Source organism: Micromesistius poutassou (assembly GCF_964030765.1).
Source record: "Micromesistius poutassou genome assembly, chromosome: 12".
In the NCBI taxonomy this organism is placed as follows: domain Eukaryota; kingdom Metazoa; phylum Chordata; class Actinopteri; order Gadiformes; family Gadidae; genus Micromesistius; species Micromesistius poutassou.
In genome coordinates, this window is record NC_140282.1 from 4573937 (window position 1) to 4590593 (window position 16657).

The window sequence follows — 16657 nt, forward strand, 5'->3', positions numbered from 1 at the left end:
GGATACCGCCTTGTAAACCAGCCAGGACCTTTAGAACGAAGAATGTATCACTGAGCACTACTTGCTAGCATGCCTGTGTGCGGCTGTGTGTGTGTTAGTGTGTGTCTGTGTGCGTGTGCGTGTGTGGGTTTTAGACAGAGGGAGACAGAGGGGTAGGTAGTGTAGGCACTTGAGAGTAGTATGACATATTGATTTTACTGGTGCTTGGGTACAGTAAGGCAATGGTGTGCGACTGATAATTTATGACAGCACTGCTGAATCTTTTATAAGTGTGTGGCTGAGATGTGGTGGTGGTTTTTATGTGTCTTTGTGTGTGCGTGCGTGCGTGTACCTATTTGAAATCTGTATGGCCCTTTCTAGTTACACAGACAATTCAGAGTGAAGTAAGACAAGGGAATCCCACTATGAGTCGTGACCCACCTCACCCCCACACCTAACAACCCCCCCCCCCCCCCCTCTCCTCAGCCTTTGTAATGTCCAACTTCATTATGGCGCTGCTCTGAATCTGGTCACGTCACTGCCCACAGTGACTCATTTATTCGACATGAATTGGGAGGAAGGATGAAAAGAGCTTCGATTAAAGCCATGCTTATCTCTCTCAAGGCTTCTTCCCTCGTCTCCTAGCCTTGCGCCCTACATCCTGCTGCAGTCCTTCCTTTTCAAATGCTTCATGTTTATAAAGAAGCCATTCCACATGCGGTGCACATCACAAGTCCGGATGCATCTTTGTATGTCGGGGTGTGTGTATGAGAAAGTCCAGAATCAGACTTTAATTAATAACCAAAGGTCTGAAAATTAATCTAAAGTCTGATGGCAGATTACCTCAAATCTGGGTGAAACAGGGCGTTTCACTTCTTTCGACTTATACTTGTTCTTCTGACCAATCATGTTGCTGGAGGGGTGAACCGGTAAGCCCCTCATTGGCAAACACAAACTGGGCCAGCAGTCGTTAACATTAATTATTCTACTTCGTTTAAGAATGCTTGATTCTGATTGGCTGGGAGGAGGGCATTAACCCGGCAGGTTGCCCGCTGACTTGTCAGTTGTACTTGCTGCTGACTGAGCACAGAGTCATCAAACTGTTTATTGCCCTGCCTCTCGGTGATTATCCCTTACATATATGTCTGTAAAGGTTGCAAATCAACACTGGCCACTGCATAGATACACTAATTCAAATCCCCATCTGAAAGCTCCATCCACTGGCCAAATTCCTTTTCTTTGCTAGAATATCTTGATAGCGAAATAGGGAAACAAGGGGTGAATCCTCCCATTCAGTTTCTGGTTTGCCGTTCAGGCTCTCTGCCGTCAGCCCCCAAAAGTTATTCTACAGCATAATGCCGGATCTGAAATTAGTTTGAGTGTATCTGAGTGTATTTTCTTTTGTTTTGTCGGTAAGATTAGTGTATATCATCAATGCCTCTTGCTATATATGAATATGTTATGTTATAAAGCATCACCTCCTTGAAGCCGCAATGAAAAATGAAAAAAAGATTGACACTGCCGTCTGTGGGGATCTCGCATCAACGACATCTGTTTACGTTTGTAGAACGGCGTGGATGAAATGCAGAACGACGAGGTGTAGTGGTGTATTATATGTAACCAGTTTCTGCAGATTATTTCATCACTTATGTTTATTTAACAGGGACTGTGCACAATACAGTAGCGTGGGCCAGAGATAGCTAGATAGCTAACTTACCTCGACACTCTAGGAGGAGCCGGGGATTGAACTAGCAACCTTGTGGTTACCAGCCAACCCACTCTACCTCCTGAGCTACTGCTGCCCCGAAAAGACTGAATCAATGGCTGAAGAGTCCATGATGGTTATGATAAGACACATGCTTAGGCCTACAGCGCGTTAACTAACGTGTGTGTGTGTGTGTTTAGATCCATATGATCCATATGAATCCCAGTTGGTAGGCGAGAGAAATCGCAACAACATTGTTCTCTACAACCTAACTGGCTGTGCAACTGTTGGACATGAACTAGCGTAGCTCGGTTGGCTGGGTGCCATGAGTGGGAGGGGTGTCGATTGTACGATTATTGTTAACATAGAGAGAGGTACGGGCCGGCCAGCAATGAAAGCAGCATCACTCAGCATTGCCTACAGATATGTCCGGCTTGTTTGAATCTACAGCTAGTCGAAACGTCTGCGTCCTTAATCCCACCTCCACCTCTTTCTACTCTACCCCACCCCCTCTACCAACGTCCCCCCGCCCCCCCCCCAACCCTGCCCAGCCGGTGCAGGGATTTGACTACGCCAAGCAGCACCTGGGGCGGCAGGGGGGCGACGAGGAGACCCAGCCTGTGACCCAGGACACCCTGATGATGGCTCTGCCCCACCGGGACGGGCCCCTGTCCCTGGAGAAGCCCCCGCGGCAGGACAGCATGGCCAGCAGCAAGAAGAACCACCACGCCGGCACGGACACGGGCAAACGGTCAGCACACGTGTCCTCGTTCATATGCTACGGCTCTAGCTAGCCCCACACAGGGGGGCGGGGGGGGGGGGGGGGGGGGGGAGGGGGGGGCCTGGCCTCAAAATGTTTGGGATTATAATTGCCGTGTTTGTATCCTGGCCAATATTCAGGTTCAGTTTTATCCCATGCTACACATTCCCCTGTTTTTTGTTGTTGTCATGGGGCCATAATTTATTCCATAAAGAAAGAGGACATTGTGCAGAGGTCAACACGCAGCTTATATATGTATAGAATACGACACCATGCGCGCACGCATGTGTGTGTGCCCGCATATGTGTGTGTGTGTGTGTGTGTGTGTGTGTGTTTGGGTCTGTGCATGTGTGTTGTGTGTGTGTGTGTGTGTGTGTGTGTGTGTGTGTGTGTGTGTGCGTGCTCGTGTGTTAGGGCCTGTGCATGTGTGTGTGTGTGTGCGCAATTTTCTCCAATGACCTTTTGAATTGGTCTCTTGTCTCTGGTGAAGCTATCACCAGCCTCCTGATTAAAATAAAGTCGTTACCGGGGGTCCTTGCAGGTTTGGGGGGCAGGCTGTCCCTCTTATGAGCGAGAGCTTTAGACCTGCTTCATGTATGGCAGTTTAAGCATTGCTTAGTCAAAGCAGATTAAAGCACAATGAATGAGTCTTCACAGACATTGACGTTGCCATCTTATTATACGATGAAAATCGATAGGGTTAGGTGGTATGAAAGCAAATCTCTACGATTACAGGAATGTGAAAACGTTTTTTTTCCTAGAGCTCTGTATTACGGTTTGATATGATTTTATTGTTCTCTTTTATTATTATAACCACCATTATTATAATTATCATCGGTGGTATTATCGTCTTTGCAGAGCAGGTGTTTGTGATGCTGCCAGTGGAGACGTCGTGTAATGACATAACCGGAGACTAGGAGCCAAAGCTTTCTCCTCCCGGCTCACAGCCTCCTCTGTTGCTATGGTTACTTGCGCTAGGATGCCGACGGAGGATGGTTCCGTCATTGGCAACGAATCAGAGAAGCGGAATTCTAGCAGGGGCTTGACGGTGCAGAAAGTCCCGGCGCAGCAGAAAGTGACAAAGGAGGAGCGGCGCAGGAGGGATGGTGAGAGACACTGGGGATGCCAACACACACATAATGCCTACCCACAATCCTCTCTGGCGCCGTAGACACCCTCACGTACGGTCGGAGTTCAGAAAGCATGTTTTTTTTAAAACATGTCTCCGGTCAACTAAGTTGTGCACACGCACACACACACACACACACACACACACACACACCGTTGAAATCATGTCCAATGCAGCCTTCTTAATACCTCCCTCCCCCCTCGATATGGCATCCAATCGGCAGTGAGCAGAGTTGGACCTAATGAATATGCATGAGGTAGACATTGTATGCCGATAGCATGCGATACTTCAATGCAGTGGATGGCGGAAACGGATCCATAAATCGACCCCCAGTCAGTTCATTGTACACAGTGTTTAGAAGTCATAGCCTAGGGGGGAAAGTCTCGGAACAAAGGACGAACAGATGTTAACCAATCACAGACCGGCGCTACGAGAACCCTGATTAATCCTCTGCTCTATTATTCCCTCTGTTATTTATGAGCCACATCCTTTCATTTATAACGGCGCTGTCCTTAATAAAACGATTTAATATAAATTCCATTAGTTAAATCCATACATGATTCAGCCCGACGTTAAAACGCTATTGATTGTGTGTATTTTAGTGACTTTAATAATGCATGGCGGGGGATGAGTCGAGGCAGGCTCATCCTGCTGCTCGTGTCGTAATGCGGGCACTGAGGTAATGGAGGTGAGAAGACAGATGGGCTCATCGCCGGCAGACATGAGTGGCCCGAGCATCTGGGGTCAGGGATGTGCGCGTGATTTATCACCCGCGGTGCGCCTCTCCGTCCAGTGACAGGAGAACACTGCCGTCTGTGGGGATCTCGCATCAACGAACGCCCCCCCCAAACGCCGCGCTGGAATCCGTTTACGTTTGTGGAATGGCATGGATGAAAATGCAGAACGACGAGGTGTATTGGTGTATTATATGTAACCAGTTTCTGCAGATGATTCTATTACTTTGTTTATTTGTATATTTAACAGGAACTGTGCACAATACGGTAGTGTGGGCCACAGCTAGCTAGATAGCTAACTTGCGTCTGTGGTTTTCCTGAGCAGGAAAATAGTTGTGCACTGTACACCTAACAGGGTTACCTAACAGGGTTAGGTGTACAGTGTATGAGAGTGTATGAACGGCTGTCACTGGCTTGAGGGAGCAGAGGTTCTTCCCTCACCGTTTGTAGACTACAGAACGATCCATAAAAAAAGAAAATGGTAAATGGACCGCATTTATATAGCACTTTTATCCAAAGCTCTTTACAATATTGCCTGACATTCACCCATACATTCACACACCGACGGCAAACTCAACCATGCAAGGCGACAGCCAGCTTGTCGCGAGCAGTTAGGGTTAGGTGCCTTGCACAGGGATACCGCGACACTCTAGGAGGAGCCGGGGATCGAACTAGCAATCTTGCGGTTACCAGCCAACCCACTCTACCTCCTGAGCTACTGCCGCCCCAAAAAGACTGAATCAATGGCTGAAGAGTCCATGATGGTTATGATAAGACACATGCTTAGGCCTACAGCGCGTTAACTAACGTGTGTGTGTGTGTGTTTAGATCCATATGACAGCTCGTCAGGCTCCCTGCAGCTCATCTCCATTAAGCCTACAGCAGCCCTGGCCTCCTACTCTCAGCCAGCCTCCTCTGATCGCAGCCAGGAGTCAGCTGTCGTCAATGGAGAGGTGACCCACGCACACGCATGCGTACATACATGCACACACAGACCCACAGACACACACGCACACACACACACAGACACAGGCACAAACATGCACACACATACACCCACACAAACACACACACACACACACACACATAGACACACACACTTAAACACAACACAAACATGCACACAGACACAGACCTACCGTACTGACGTATAGAAGAGCATTCACACCTGGTTGTGATGTGTTCACATGCACACGTGCATTGACCCAGCTACATACACACACACACACACACACACACATACACACGTGCACACACACACACACACACACATTGATATAAAGGCCCTTACACCTGCACACCTGAAAATGTGCTGACGTATAGAAAAACACAAATCTACACACACACACACACACACACACACACACACACACACACACACCATCAAAGCATGTTTACCATGTATAGGTAGCTTCACTGTTTCCTTGAAGCAAACTCGATACTATTAGAAGAAATGGATTCAAAGTAATTAGTTCTGCAGTGTTCGGCTAGCCCCTCCCTCCCTCTCATCCATCCAGTGTACTGGATTCACTGCTCCCCCTGGCAAGGATTTGAACCTGGATGCACTTGGATGGTGTTTTTAATGAATAACAACAGCAACACAGGCCTCCATTTTATCACCACCGTGTTGAGAGAGGATGGGAAATGAAAGAAGAACATGTTAGGGTTTTGCTCCACATTAACCTGAGGACGATGAGAATTAGGATCATTTAAATCCTCTGATGGTATTTGGCGAGGCTTGCAGCACAGCAGAGAGAGGGGGCGTGGTCTGATTTTGTATGATGTAATGACAGCACGCTAACTTGATGTGAACCGTCTCCCCCTTAGTCCCTTCAGCGATCCAAATGGATGAATGCATTGAAGTGATTTAATTAATAATCAGAGAAGGCTTTCACTTCTAATAAAATGCAGAGTTTTGAATTCCTGCTTTTCAATGGATTTGATTGAAAACACTTTTAATCAAATCTTGGAAATCGAACTCAAACATTCTTGCTTTACCGAAATCTGTCGTTATCCGTTGTCACTCCCAAAGAACGATGTCCTCACCTCCTCGTCTCCTCGCCTCCTCGTCTCCCCCGCCTCCTCCTCTCTCCCCCCCCGCTAGGTCAATCTGGCGCTGAAGCAGAAGTCGGACATCGAGCACTACCGGAACAAGCTGCGGCTGAAGGCCAAGAGGAAGGGCTACTACGACTTTGCCTCAGCCGACGCCGGCAGCGGCAGCAACATCAGCCACAAGGCCCCAGACCAGCGGCCACGGGGGGGGGAGACGGGACACGAGCAGACCCCCGGAGAACCAGGAAGACCGCCGGAGCCTGACGATGAGCGGGGAGACTCCACCTTCGTCAAGTCTCGCCGGAGGTGAGGGGGCCAGGGGGTGACTGTGTGAGAGGGGACCAAAGGGGAGGGGCAAGCTAAGGCAGGTGGTGGCCCACCATTTCTGGGCCCTTGACCTCATTCGCTAGCTCTGAAAATGTTTGCGACCCCCAACTTTAACTTGAGTGCATCTAAGTCCACTCAATTTGTTTTTAACCCGATCCATTATGTCTTTAGTGTCGATGTCCCGGTGATCGTAATCGCATCGCTCTAATCTAAGGGATTAGTAGTTGTTTGCTCGTGGCTATGAATCAATAGGGATTCCGTTTGTATGTGGCAGGATGGTCTTTGAGACCTTATTCTTTTTAATGGTTTGCTAAAATGGATCATTATATATCTATAGTTTATGTCATCGATCTCCTGCGATATCCTCCCATATGCAAATCACTTGACCCCAAGTGGGCTCTTGACCCCATGGTTGGGAACCACTGTGCTTGGACACTGTAGCCTTTCACGTTTTACATTAAGTCAATTCAGCAGTCAGTTAGCGGCCTAAGCTTTTATACAAAGCAAAGTGTGACTTAGAGCAAAGTGTGACTTACCCTCAAAACATACAGTCACAATTGGAGCCTTGCATAAAAAACAAAGTGTTGACCTTGTTTAAAAATAAGCAACAACATGCAAGTGTGCAGAGAAGCCAAGGAATAAGATGGGAACTTTTTTTTTATGATATAAGGTGCATGTCGTGCAAGAAGTAGATATCATATTTCACATTTAAAATCTTGCCAAGATGTAGAGACAAATCAATTGGTTACGTTTTGCAGCCGCTCCGCCATAGCATGGCTTGTTAAGTTGACTGCGTGTTTAATCATACATGCTGCTTCAGCACTGCTGGCGGCTGTCTGTGCGTGTGCGTCAGAGTGTGTGTGTGAGCGTGTGTGTGTGTGTGTGTGTGTGTGTGTGTCAGAGGGTGTGTGAGCGGTTGTGTGTGTGAGTGAGTGTGTGTGTGAGAGAGTGTGTGTGTGTTTGTGTGTGTGTGTGTGTGTGTGTGTGTGTGTGTGTGTGTGTGTGTGTGTGTGTGTGTGTGTGTGTGTGAGATTGTGTGTGAGATTGTGTGTGTGTGTGTGTGTGTGTATTAGCTCTTATTATAAAGTCAGTGTACTGATATTTTTCTCCCTACACAATCATTTTATCAGTGCTGCATGATGTGCTGTCTATCTTCTTTCTCGATAATAATGAGACATAAGCACTGGACCCTGCTCTGTTATAGACTGCAGAGGCAGCAAAACATGAAGATTAAATAATTTATTCAGACCAAGGGGGTTAGTATCCCTCTGATACACCGCGGCACGTCTTTAAAGACTAAAGCGATGTCCCGCGATAAGCTTGTGTACAGAAAGGTTGGATGTGTTATTTCTGTTGCAAAACCTGTATACAATCATGAATGTTTGAATTCTGAAGCATACACAGCCCTTGAGAAGGGTTAAAGATACCCATCTTCTCCAGTTGATTGTAATGCAGCAGGTAATTATTTTTGCTACCTCAGCTGTTTCATGAATATTACATTCTCTTCAGGATGAACTTGAGGGGGGAACATTAATCTTTCGATGTTAATACTATGTTTGTCTTGGAGCACTCGGTAAAGCACTTAAAACAGATGATGTAAGATGTTCTCGCAAATATGGGAGTTTAACTTTATGTTCATAATCACATAGTCGTAAAATAAATAGATTTATCCAAGACGATAATTAACACAAACAACATTGATGATCACCAGAGTTATTTTTTGCTCTCAACCTTGTTTGTACGATCTTGTATGCAGCCTTGCATACAATTTGCTCAAACTCAAATGTAATTATAAAAAAAAGAAATGTTACATTAATCAAACAATTTATGCAATTATCATTCCATGAATCAACCTTCTCAAGTTCACATGGTATGCGTCGTCAACCCATCCACCGCTACGCCACCGCCTTAGCGAACGGCTAACGGCTCCCACCTAGTTGCTACAGAACGTTTCCAGTCGTTAACCGCACCCACGCTACTTCAATACTAATTCCAAACGCTTGTGTTAATGGTCAGGCACTCCCAGGTGGGGCAGCCGGCCTACCGCAGCAGGCAGAGCATCAACAGCCCCAGTCCGGGTGGGACGGAGATAGACCTGCTGGTGATGAGGGAGAGACCCAGGAGAGGCATCCGCAACAGCGGCTATGATGTGAGTCCTTTCTTTCTTCCTTGTCTTCTTCCTCGTCGTCAACATCTACATCTTCTTCTTCTTTGTTTTTCTCGTCTTATTCTACCTCTTCTTTGTCTTCCACTTCCTCTTCTTTTTCTTCTTCTTCCTCTTCCTCTTCGTTTTCTTCTTCTTTTTCTTCTTCTCTTTCTTCTTCATCTTAATCTTCGTCTTCCTCTTCTTCTTCTTACATTTACATTTACATTTAGGGCATTTAGCAGACGCTTTTATCCAAAGCGACTTACAATAAGTACATTTGTCATAAGAAGTGAAACAATATATCGCCGTCGGTACAGTAAAGATGTTCATAGAACCAAGTGTAAGTACTAACAATCGCCAGGCTAACCCCATTCCCCGTATACAGCAGTGATAGTGCTAGCTACTGCAGATGCTACACAACTAAGTACATGCTACACAACATGCATGCACAACACAATTAAGTACATGCTACACAATTAAGTACAATGAATGAATACAACCTGCATTAAGTGCGTTCATCAAGTGCCAGGACGTACAACAAACAATAGTGCAACAGACAAATAAGGGACTGAATGGCTATGTAGAGTCTAGGTGAACTCTGAACAGGTGGGTTTTGAGTCGTTTGCGGAAGCTGGTGAGCGACTCTGCGGTCCTGACCTCAGCAGGGAGCTCATTCCACCACTGTGGTCCCAAGATAGAGAAGAGTTGTGATTTAGCTGATTGACCTTTGGTTGCTCTTAGTGATGGCGGTACTTCTTCTTTTTCTTCTTCTCTTTCTTCTCCATCTTAATCTTTATCTTCCTCTTCTTCTTCTTCTTCTTCTTTTTTTCTTTTTCTTCTTCAGTTTTAAGTGGAACTCAACACTGGAAGGATGATGATAATATCCCTATTGTTTATCTGAAAATACAGATTTTGTTTGTACAGACCATGTGAGTCTATAATAATAATTGATGATGATGATGCTGATGAGGAGGAGGAGGATGATGGATCTCGGGCAGCCATGCGTAGATGCCAAACCTGACTTCCCAGGTGTGACTTTAACAACCTCACTGCACTCTTATGCACTCTGGGCTGGCTCATTCATATTTAACAGGTTTGTTTTATAGGGTTATCGGGTATGATTTCAGGAAGGCAGACCGACGTGCTTTGCACTTTTCTCCCTCCATTATGATACGTGTGTGTGTGTGTGTGTGTGTGTGTGTGTGTGTGTGTGTGTGTGTGTGTGTGTGTGTGTGTTTTTCAAAGAAATGTTTGTTGTGATACTGCTTGTTATAGCAACTGAACTCCCAGGATATATTTTTCTTGGAAAGAGTCCATGCAAACCATTGGGACAGCAGCCACAGCACGCTCACTGGCTCAAAATGGTTGATGTCTTGGGTTAATGATATCGATGTTCCTGTTTCCTCAAGTACCCGGGTGTACGCAGTGTATCATGTAGTGCACTTACCAAGAACCCATCCATTTCTATGGAAAACATATAAATTGTAGACAGACAATCTATCACTTTGAACTATACAATCAAAAGACTGAATCAATGGCAAACAAATACATTTACTTAAATTAATATATTTCCCCACGTCATAGACCGACACTTATGTTATTGATCAGAGGTTCATTCTGCGTTCTGGATGATAACAGAGACAGATATGCCACCTGCGATACTAACCAACTGAAGCGACTCATTTGACAGTAGTAGAAATGGATAGGTATGGTATGTTTTAGTAGTCACTCAAGTCCTGTCACCATACTCCAGCTTTAGTGTTTCCCCTTTTCTACCTATCCCTATATAAAATGTTCCACTGCCACCTTACTCACAGTGTGTAGTGTAGAGTAGACCGACGGCTGCTGGGGGTGTGGCAGAACATCCAACGTAGTCGGTAAGGGTAGGGAGCTGTCCTCCATCTAGGTGCGTCTGTGCTGCCGGCTAATGTGGCATCCTGGGACCATGGTACAATGCAGTCAGCAGCCGCTCTGTGTCAATTCAAACCCAAGTTTTCCCTCTGCCTCACGCCTGGCGTTGGCTGCAGCAGCCTCTCCATCTGTCGGCTCCACCCGTTCTCGCGTTCTTACCCCGAGAACGCCGGAGCCAGGGCTGCATGTTGAGGTGAGGAGGTGGCTCCTCTTGTGTTGGTGACGGCTGCTCTGCAGCAGTAGATCTGGGTCATCTTGTCATTCACGTGTCACCATACGGAAAGGGAGCCATGCTGAAGATGTTCGGTGGTCACAAAGTCAAAGTGAAATAGATGGGTAAGCGCACATTTGTTGAGATGAACACCTGAGATGAAACCACGATGCACTTGATTCTCCCCTGACTACCCCAGACCAAACAACTACAGAACAACTATAATCTACGTGGCTGGTGTTCTGATTCCTGAAGATAATCTGCAGTCTGTCAAGTCGCTGTTTCAGAAAACTTTTTTGTGTATAGATAGTCGTTTTTTGCAGTTACTCTAATATTGATGGTATGCTGTGATTCTTCTCATCCGCACACGTACGCCGCTTGGTATGTCTGCGAAATGACTAAAGGTTAAATGTAAAATTCCCAATCCGTGATGATGCCTCCCTCTTATCCAGGCTATTTTTGTTCATTTTGTTATGCTATACACGAAGTCTGACCACAAGTGTAGGTATGACAAGTAAGATGAGAGGGGGGGAAAACGTCTGTAGACCGATGGCAATCTGCTGCAGTGCTTAATTACTTGTCAGTAATTTGCAGGGTTGTTTATCGCTGCAGTTAATGCAGGAGAAAGGGCTTGAGTGGGGGGGGGGGGGGGGGGGGAGACAGGGGAGAGTGAGCCAAGGAATAAAGCACACCCTACTGTCCCAGGGTTGTGCTGCAGCACCCAGGGGGGGGGACACACGGGAAGAACAGAACCACCAATGGATCTGCAGTAGCAGTAAAGCTGACATATCTAAAGCACGGCAGCAGAAGCAGCAGCAGCAACGTAGCATAAGAACAGTAGCATAAAATACACAATGTTTCTGGCTCCCTCAGCACTTGTGTCAACCTGCGTGAGGAAGAGTTGTGGCTCTGTTAGTGTCTGTGTGTGTGTGTGGATGCGTTTGTGTATGTGTTGTGTGTGTGTGTGTGTGTGTGTGCATTTATGTGCGCATTTGTGCGTGTGTGTGTGTGTGCGTGTATTTGTGTGTATGTGTGTGTACAGCGTGTTTGTGTCTTTATTTGTATGTGTGTCTGTCTATGTCTGTGTGTGTGTGTGTGTGTGTGTGTGTGTGTGTCTATGTGTGTGTCTATGTGTGTGTGTGTGTGTGTGTTTATGTTTCTTAAGAAAGAGTGGTGGGGTGGTCTGGCTCAGAAGGAGTAATGGGACAGGGATTTACTCTCTGGCCCTCAGCCCTCTTGGACCCGGCTGAATCTGTTGCATCATACCCCCCTCCCAAGCCCACACCCCTGGTATATTTGTGCTCTCTCGCGGTGTATCACTACCCGGATCTCGCCATGGATGACGATCTTCACTGGGAGTCTTGAGCACATTCTCGCACTGTGCCAACTTTATTTGGAAAGCAGATTCAAAAAGACATTTTCATGGTGTTTTGCCAGCGATCAGCGACTTTCACTTTGAAGATGCCTGTTACCGTGTCAAATGATCAAAGTGTGAAAATATTTTTGCACAGTTATTTAAAGGCTTGTGTGTGTGTGTGTGTGTTTTTTTTGTGTTTATCTGGGTGCTTGTGTGGGTGTATGTTTTCTGATTGTGTGCATGTGTGTGTCTATGTGCATGTCTACATGTGGGTGTCTATGTGCGTGTGTCTATATGCAAACATTCACGTGTGTGCACGAATGTACGTGTGTTTGTGTGTGGGTGAATGAATGTGTGTGTGTGTGCACTCGTGAATGCATGCGTGTGTGGGTGTTTGTGTCTGTATGTGTGTGTGTGTGTGTGTGTGTGTGTGTGTGTTTGTGAATGCGTTTCCGTTTTTGTGTTTGTGTGTATGTGTGTGTCTGGTGTTTGCGTGTGAATGCATGTATGTATGTGTGTGTGTGTACCTGTGAATGCTTGTGTATATTTGTGTGTGTGTGTGTGTGTGTGTGTGTGTGTGTGTGTGTGTGTGTGTGTGTGTGTGTGCGCGTGCGCAGACTGAGCCGGAGCTGATCGAGGAGACCAACGTGGACCGGCTGATCGGCGCGCGGGACTACCTGTACGGCCGTGGGGTCAAAGGTCACTCAGAGACCTCCACCCTCAGCTCGCAGCCCTCCATCGACGAGGTGCGCCAGCAGATGCACCTGCTGCTGGAGGAGGCCTTCAGCCTGGCCTCAGGTGGCGGGGGCGGCCACTCCACGTCCGGCCGCCACTCCCACTCCCACCACCGCCACCCCAACCCCGGGCACTACGGGCCCGCCCCTCCGCCGCTGCCCTTCTCCGAGGTTGTCACCAGCGCCCCGGGGACCGTGGGCTACGGGCGGGGGGGCCTGCAGTGGGCGCCGTCATACGGAGCCGACCCGTACCAGTGCAGCATCCCCAAACCAGTAAGTTGCCCCGGGAGAGGGAGCTCGTTATAAAATAGACGCCAGCTCGGATTAGCTGGAAGGACGCTCCTTCACCAGCCACCAGACTTCCCTCCTTCTGCCTGCAGTAGAAGACTCCCGTCGTCTCCTTTGTTCTGTTTTGTGCTTATTTATTTATTTACTTACTTTACTGGAGAATCCGTCCCAATGAAAGGCGCGTTTGATTTATTATAAAATACTTTTTCATGGGCTTTCTTTGTGCCTTTTATGGGACAGGAAAGTCAGGGGGGAAGAGAGGTAATGACATGTAGCTACTGCACCTCAATGTCCGCAGTCTAGCAGTAGGCATCCCTGAACGAGACTCCTAACCCCCTTACCTGCATTTTGTGCTCATGACCTGAATGCAAACTCTGACGATGAAAGCGTCGGCCAAATGAGTGCATAGGCTGACCTTTATCTTCTTCTGTTGAAAAAGGCCTTTCGCTTCACCCAGCTCCCTGACATGGCCCTGGACTCTCCTCCTCCGTCACACCTGCCCCCCCGCCCTGGAACCCCTCCCTGGACGTCCCTAAGGCGGTACGGCCTGCATAACACTCACACATGCATACATATGCATACATACATAGACGCGCGCGCACACACACACACACACACACATCCAAATTCACATCAAGGGGACTGTAGAGCCATGAGAAAACACATTGTGGCAAGCATCTCTTAAGCTCCTGTTTAAATTAGGATGTTGAGCCTGCATATTGAAAAGCACTAAGAATATGAATGAGACGCATTCCCTGTTCTAAGGTGGAATGTCTGCACCCCCTAATGGCCAAGAGCTGGTATTGTGTTGTCTCCTCACATGAGCGTCTCTCTTACATCTCTGCCTGCCTCAGCTCTTCATCTGATTTGAGACCTAAGGGCCGGAGCCCAGTGACATCAGCAGCTGATATGCGGCTGGACACCAACCCGTATCATCCACCCGCAACCACCACCACCACCACCACCACCACCCCTGCTCTACCATCCTCCAACCCTCCAGAGCGCCCCAACTACTCAGGTACGCCTGGCTGTGTGTGTGTGTGTGTGTGTGTGTGTGAATGTGGGGGGGAGGGGGGGTTGTGTTTGTGTGTGTGTGATGATGTATGTATAATTACAGTGTGAATCAGTATAAAAACAGTGATGTTCTCTCGCGACAGGAAATCCAATAACAGCCGTCTATGCCATCCCAGCCAGCAGGACCGGATATTCAGAATACATGGCCTCCACACCCCCCACCTCCTACCACAGTCCCTCCTGGATGTCCTACCCCCCGGAGCCTGAGGACGTCCCCCCACAGTGGGCAGAGTCTGTAAGGCAGCCCCATCACCCTGGAGCCACTTTCTCTAGGAGACCCCCAGAATCCTGCTTCTAGGCATAGGCACCTACAGATGCTCGTTTCTATTCCAAAGATAACTTTTTTCCTTAGATACGTGTTGTTGTACATTAAAGCAAGGGTAGGCAGTTTCATTGAGAAGCGTTTTTTTTGTCAAATTTGTCAAAATTCTCTTTGCATCCTGACAGCAATCAACAAAACAAATGTAAATTCCGGTGTATGTGGCTGTCGTAGGCCTGTAATAAGCCCGTCCAATCATTTTGTTCGGGGCTGAATGAAATGATTGAACGTCCTACCTAACATTGCAGTGACCTGCGCACACTCTGTCCCGGAGTCTTCCACAAAGCTAGGCCGACCTATGGCTAAAGCTAGCTATATAGTCATGTATTTTAAGGGATTGGCTTGGGAGGGAGGCCTGAATGGAGAGTGGGATTTGTTTGATCATTCCGTAGATTTAAAGCTATGATATGTAGGTTTTGCCAGAGCCAGAAGCTTATTTTAGATTCAGAAAAAGCCTTTCCAATTTGTTTCTGTGTCCCCTGCTTTGTTAATGGTACTAAATCCACAATTGCAGTGATTAGCTTGCTTTTAGATTAGATACACACAATTAATTTGCCACCACAGGACAGTGTGTGTGTGTGTGTGTGTGTGTGTGTGTGTGTGTGTGTGTGTGTGTGTGACCACAATGACAACACATTGAAACAGTACAGTGGGTTACAGAAAATCATTAAACAACCGGAAAGCAGTGAATACTAAGTCCTACGTCACCTCCAGAGCCACCGCAGTGTCCTTTGTTTGTGCGGTATTGACAATATCATCAGTTTAAAGCAGATGTTCCCATTTCACCAATGCCTTGGCTGTTCTGCTGCAGGTTCCCTTGCCGGGGTATGTGGAGGCGTTCCCCCTCCCCCGCTACCCGCAGTCCAGTCCCCCACTGCTCCCGCTGCCCTACATCCAGGCCCTGGAGCTGCTCCCCGACACCCCCAGCCCGGCAGCCAAGCAGAGCTCTCCCCTCGCAGTGAAGAACATGGACAGCCTGCCCCTCACCAGCCTCTCCACTTCAGCACTGGTGCAGGCCATTCGCCTCGAAGTGGCAAAGCTGGCGAAAAAGCAGAGCGATATGTTCGAGTTCCAGGTGTAATACCGCCCCCTAGTGACTGGGAGGTGGTTTGCAATGGAAAGGCTCTCACAGTAGCAGAAAGGTGGATCTCCACTCAACAAACTGTTTTTTTTTAATATTTGTATTATAAACTTACCAACGTCCTTCTTTTCCAGACTTCAGCTTTATTTTAAAGGCACAGTAGAATGATGCTTTTCTGAATTAATTTGTCAATCATCTTCTGACAATGATGTCGACCATCTTTGTTTGGATATGTCAATAGATTTCCAATTGCTAAAAATGATATACATATATATATAATATATATAACAATGATAATATATATATAATAATATATTAAATAACAAAGATGTTTTTATCAATGATTATTCCTGTCCTTAAATGCACATGTATGAGATAGCAATGGTTTTTATTATCTGTACTACTGAGAGGACCAAATTGTTCTGAATACAATGTCACACAAAAATACAATAGGAGTTCTCTATTCCTTTTATAAGCCCCCTGTTTTTGAGTGGCACAACTATTTCTTAACTCATCCATGACATAAAACCAATTGCTAAACGTGGATGACATGACTCAAGGTGCAATCTAGGAAACTTCTAACCCTCTATTCTTTAACAGGCAGTAGACAAAGTATCTCCCCCAAATAATAACTTAGACTCTGAGTCAAATCAGCACATCTTTTCTTCTTTCTTTTCCTGGGAACAGAAAACAAAATAGAGACCTATATTACCATCACAGATACGCCTTGTAGACACTGTAGAGTTGTGAACTTGACCCTGCAATATGAGAACGGCTGAAGGCCTACTGGTCACATCAAGTCCAGTTCGGACCGGATTTCCAGATGCAGTGTATGTGTGCAGCCTCTGAA

General features: G+C 46.9%; 1 protein-coding gene across 1 annotated transcript in view; it reads left to right on the forward strand.

Annotated features, from left to right (window-relative positions):
• The window catches only part of LOC311356121 (UPF0606 protein KIAA1549L-like), a gene marked incomplete at both ends in the record, with an annotated part of 41513 nt that extends 25706 nt beyond the window's left edge, over nucleotides 1-15807 (forward strand). The window contains 10 exons of the mRNA XM_084475892.1: nucleotides 2236-2453; nucleotides 3423-3550; nucleotides 5136-5260; nucleotides 6412-6665; nucleotides 8703-8835; nucleotides 12929-13318; nucleotides 13773-13873; nucleotides 14188-14351; nucleotides 14491-14642; nucleotides 15538-15807. Coding sequence (XP_084332018.1) covers nucleotides 2236-2453; nucleotides 3423-3550; nucleotides 5136-5260; nucleotides 6412-6665; nucleotides 8703-8835; nucleotides 12929-13318; nucleotides 13773-13873; nucleotides 14188-14351; nucleotides 14491-14642; nucleotides 15538-15807 — 1935 coding nt within the window. The remainder of the gene's footprint in view (nucleotides 1-2235; nucleotides 2454-3422; nucleotides 3551-5135; nucleotides 5261-6411; nucleotides 6666-8702; nucleotides 8836-12928; nucleotides 13319-13772; nucleotides 13874-14187; nucleotides 14352-14490; nucleotides 14643-15537) is intronic.
• Between the last annotated feature and the right edge of the window lie 850 nt (nucleotides 15808-16657).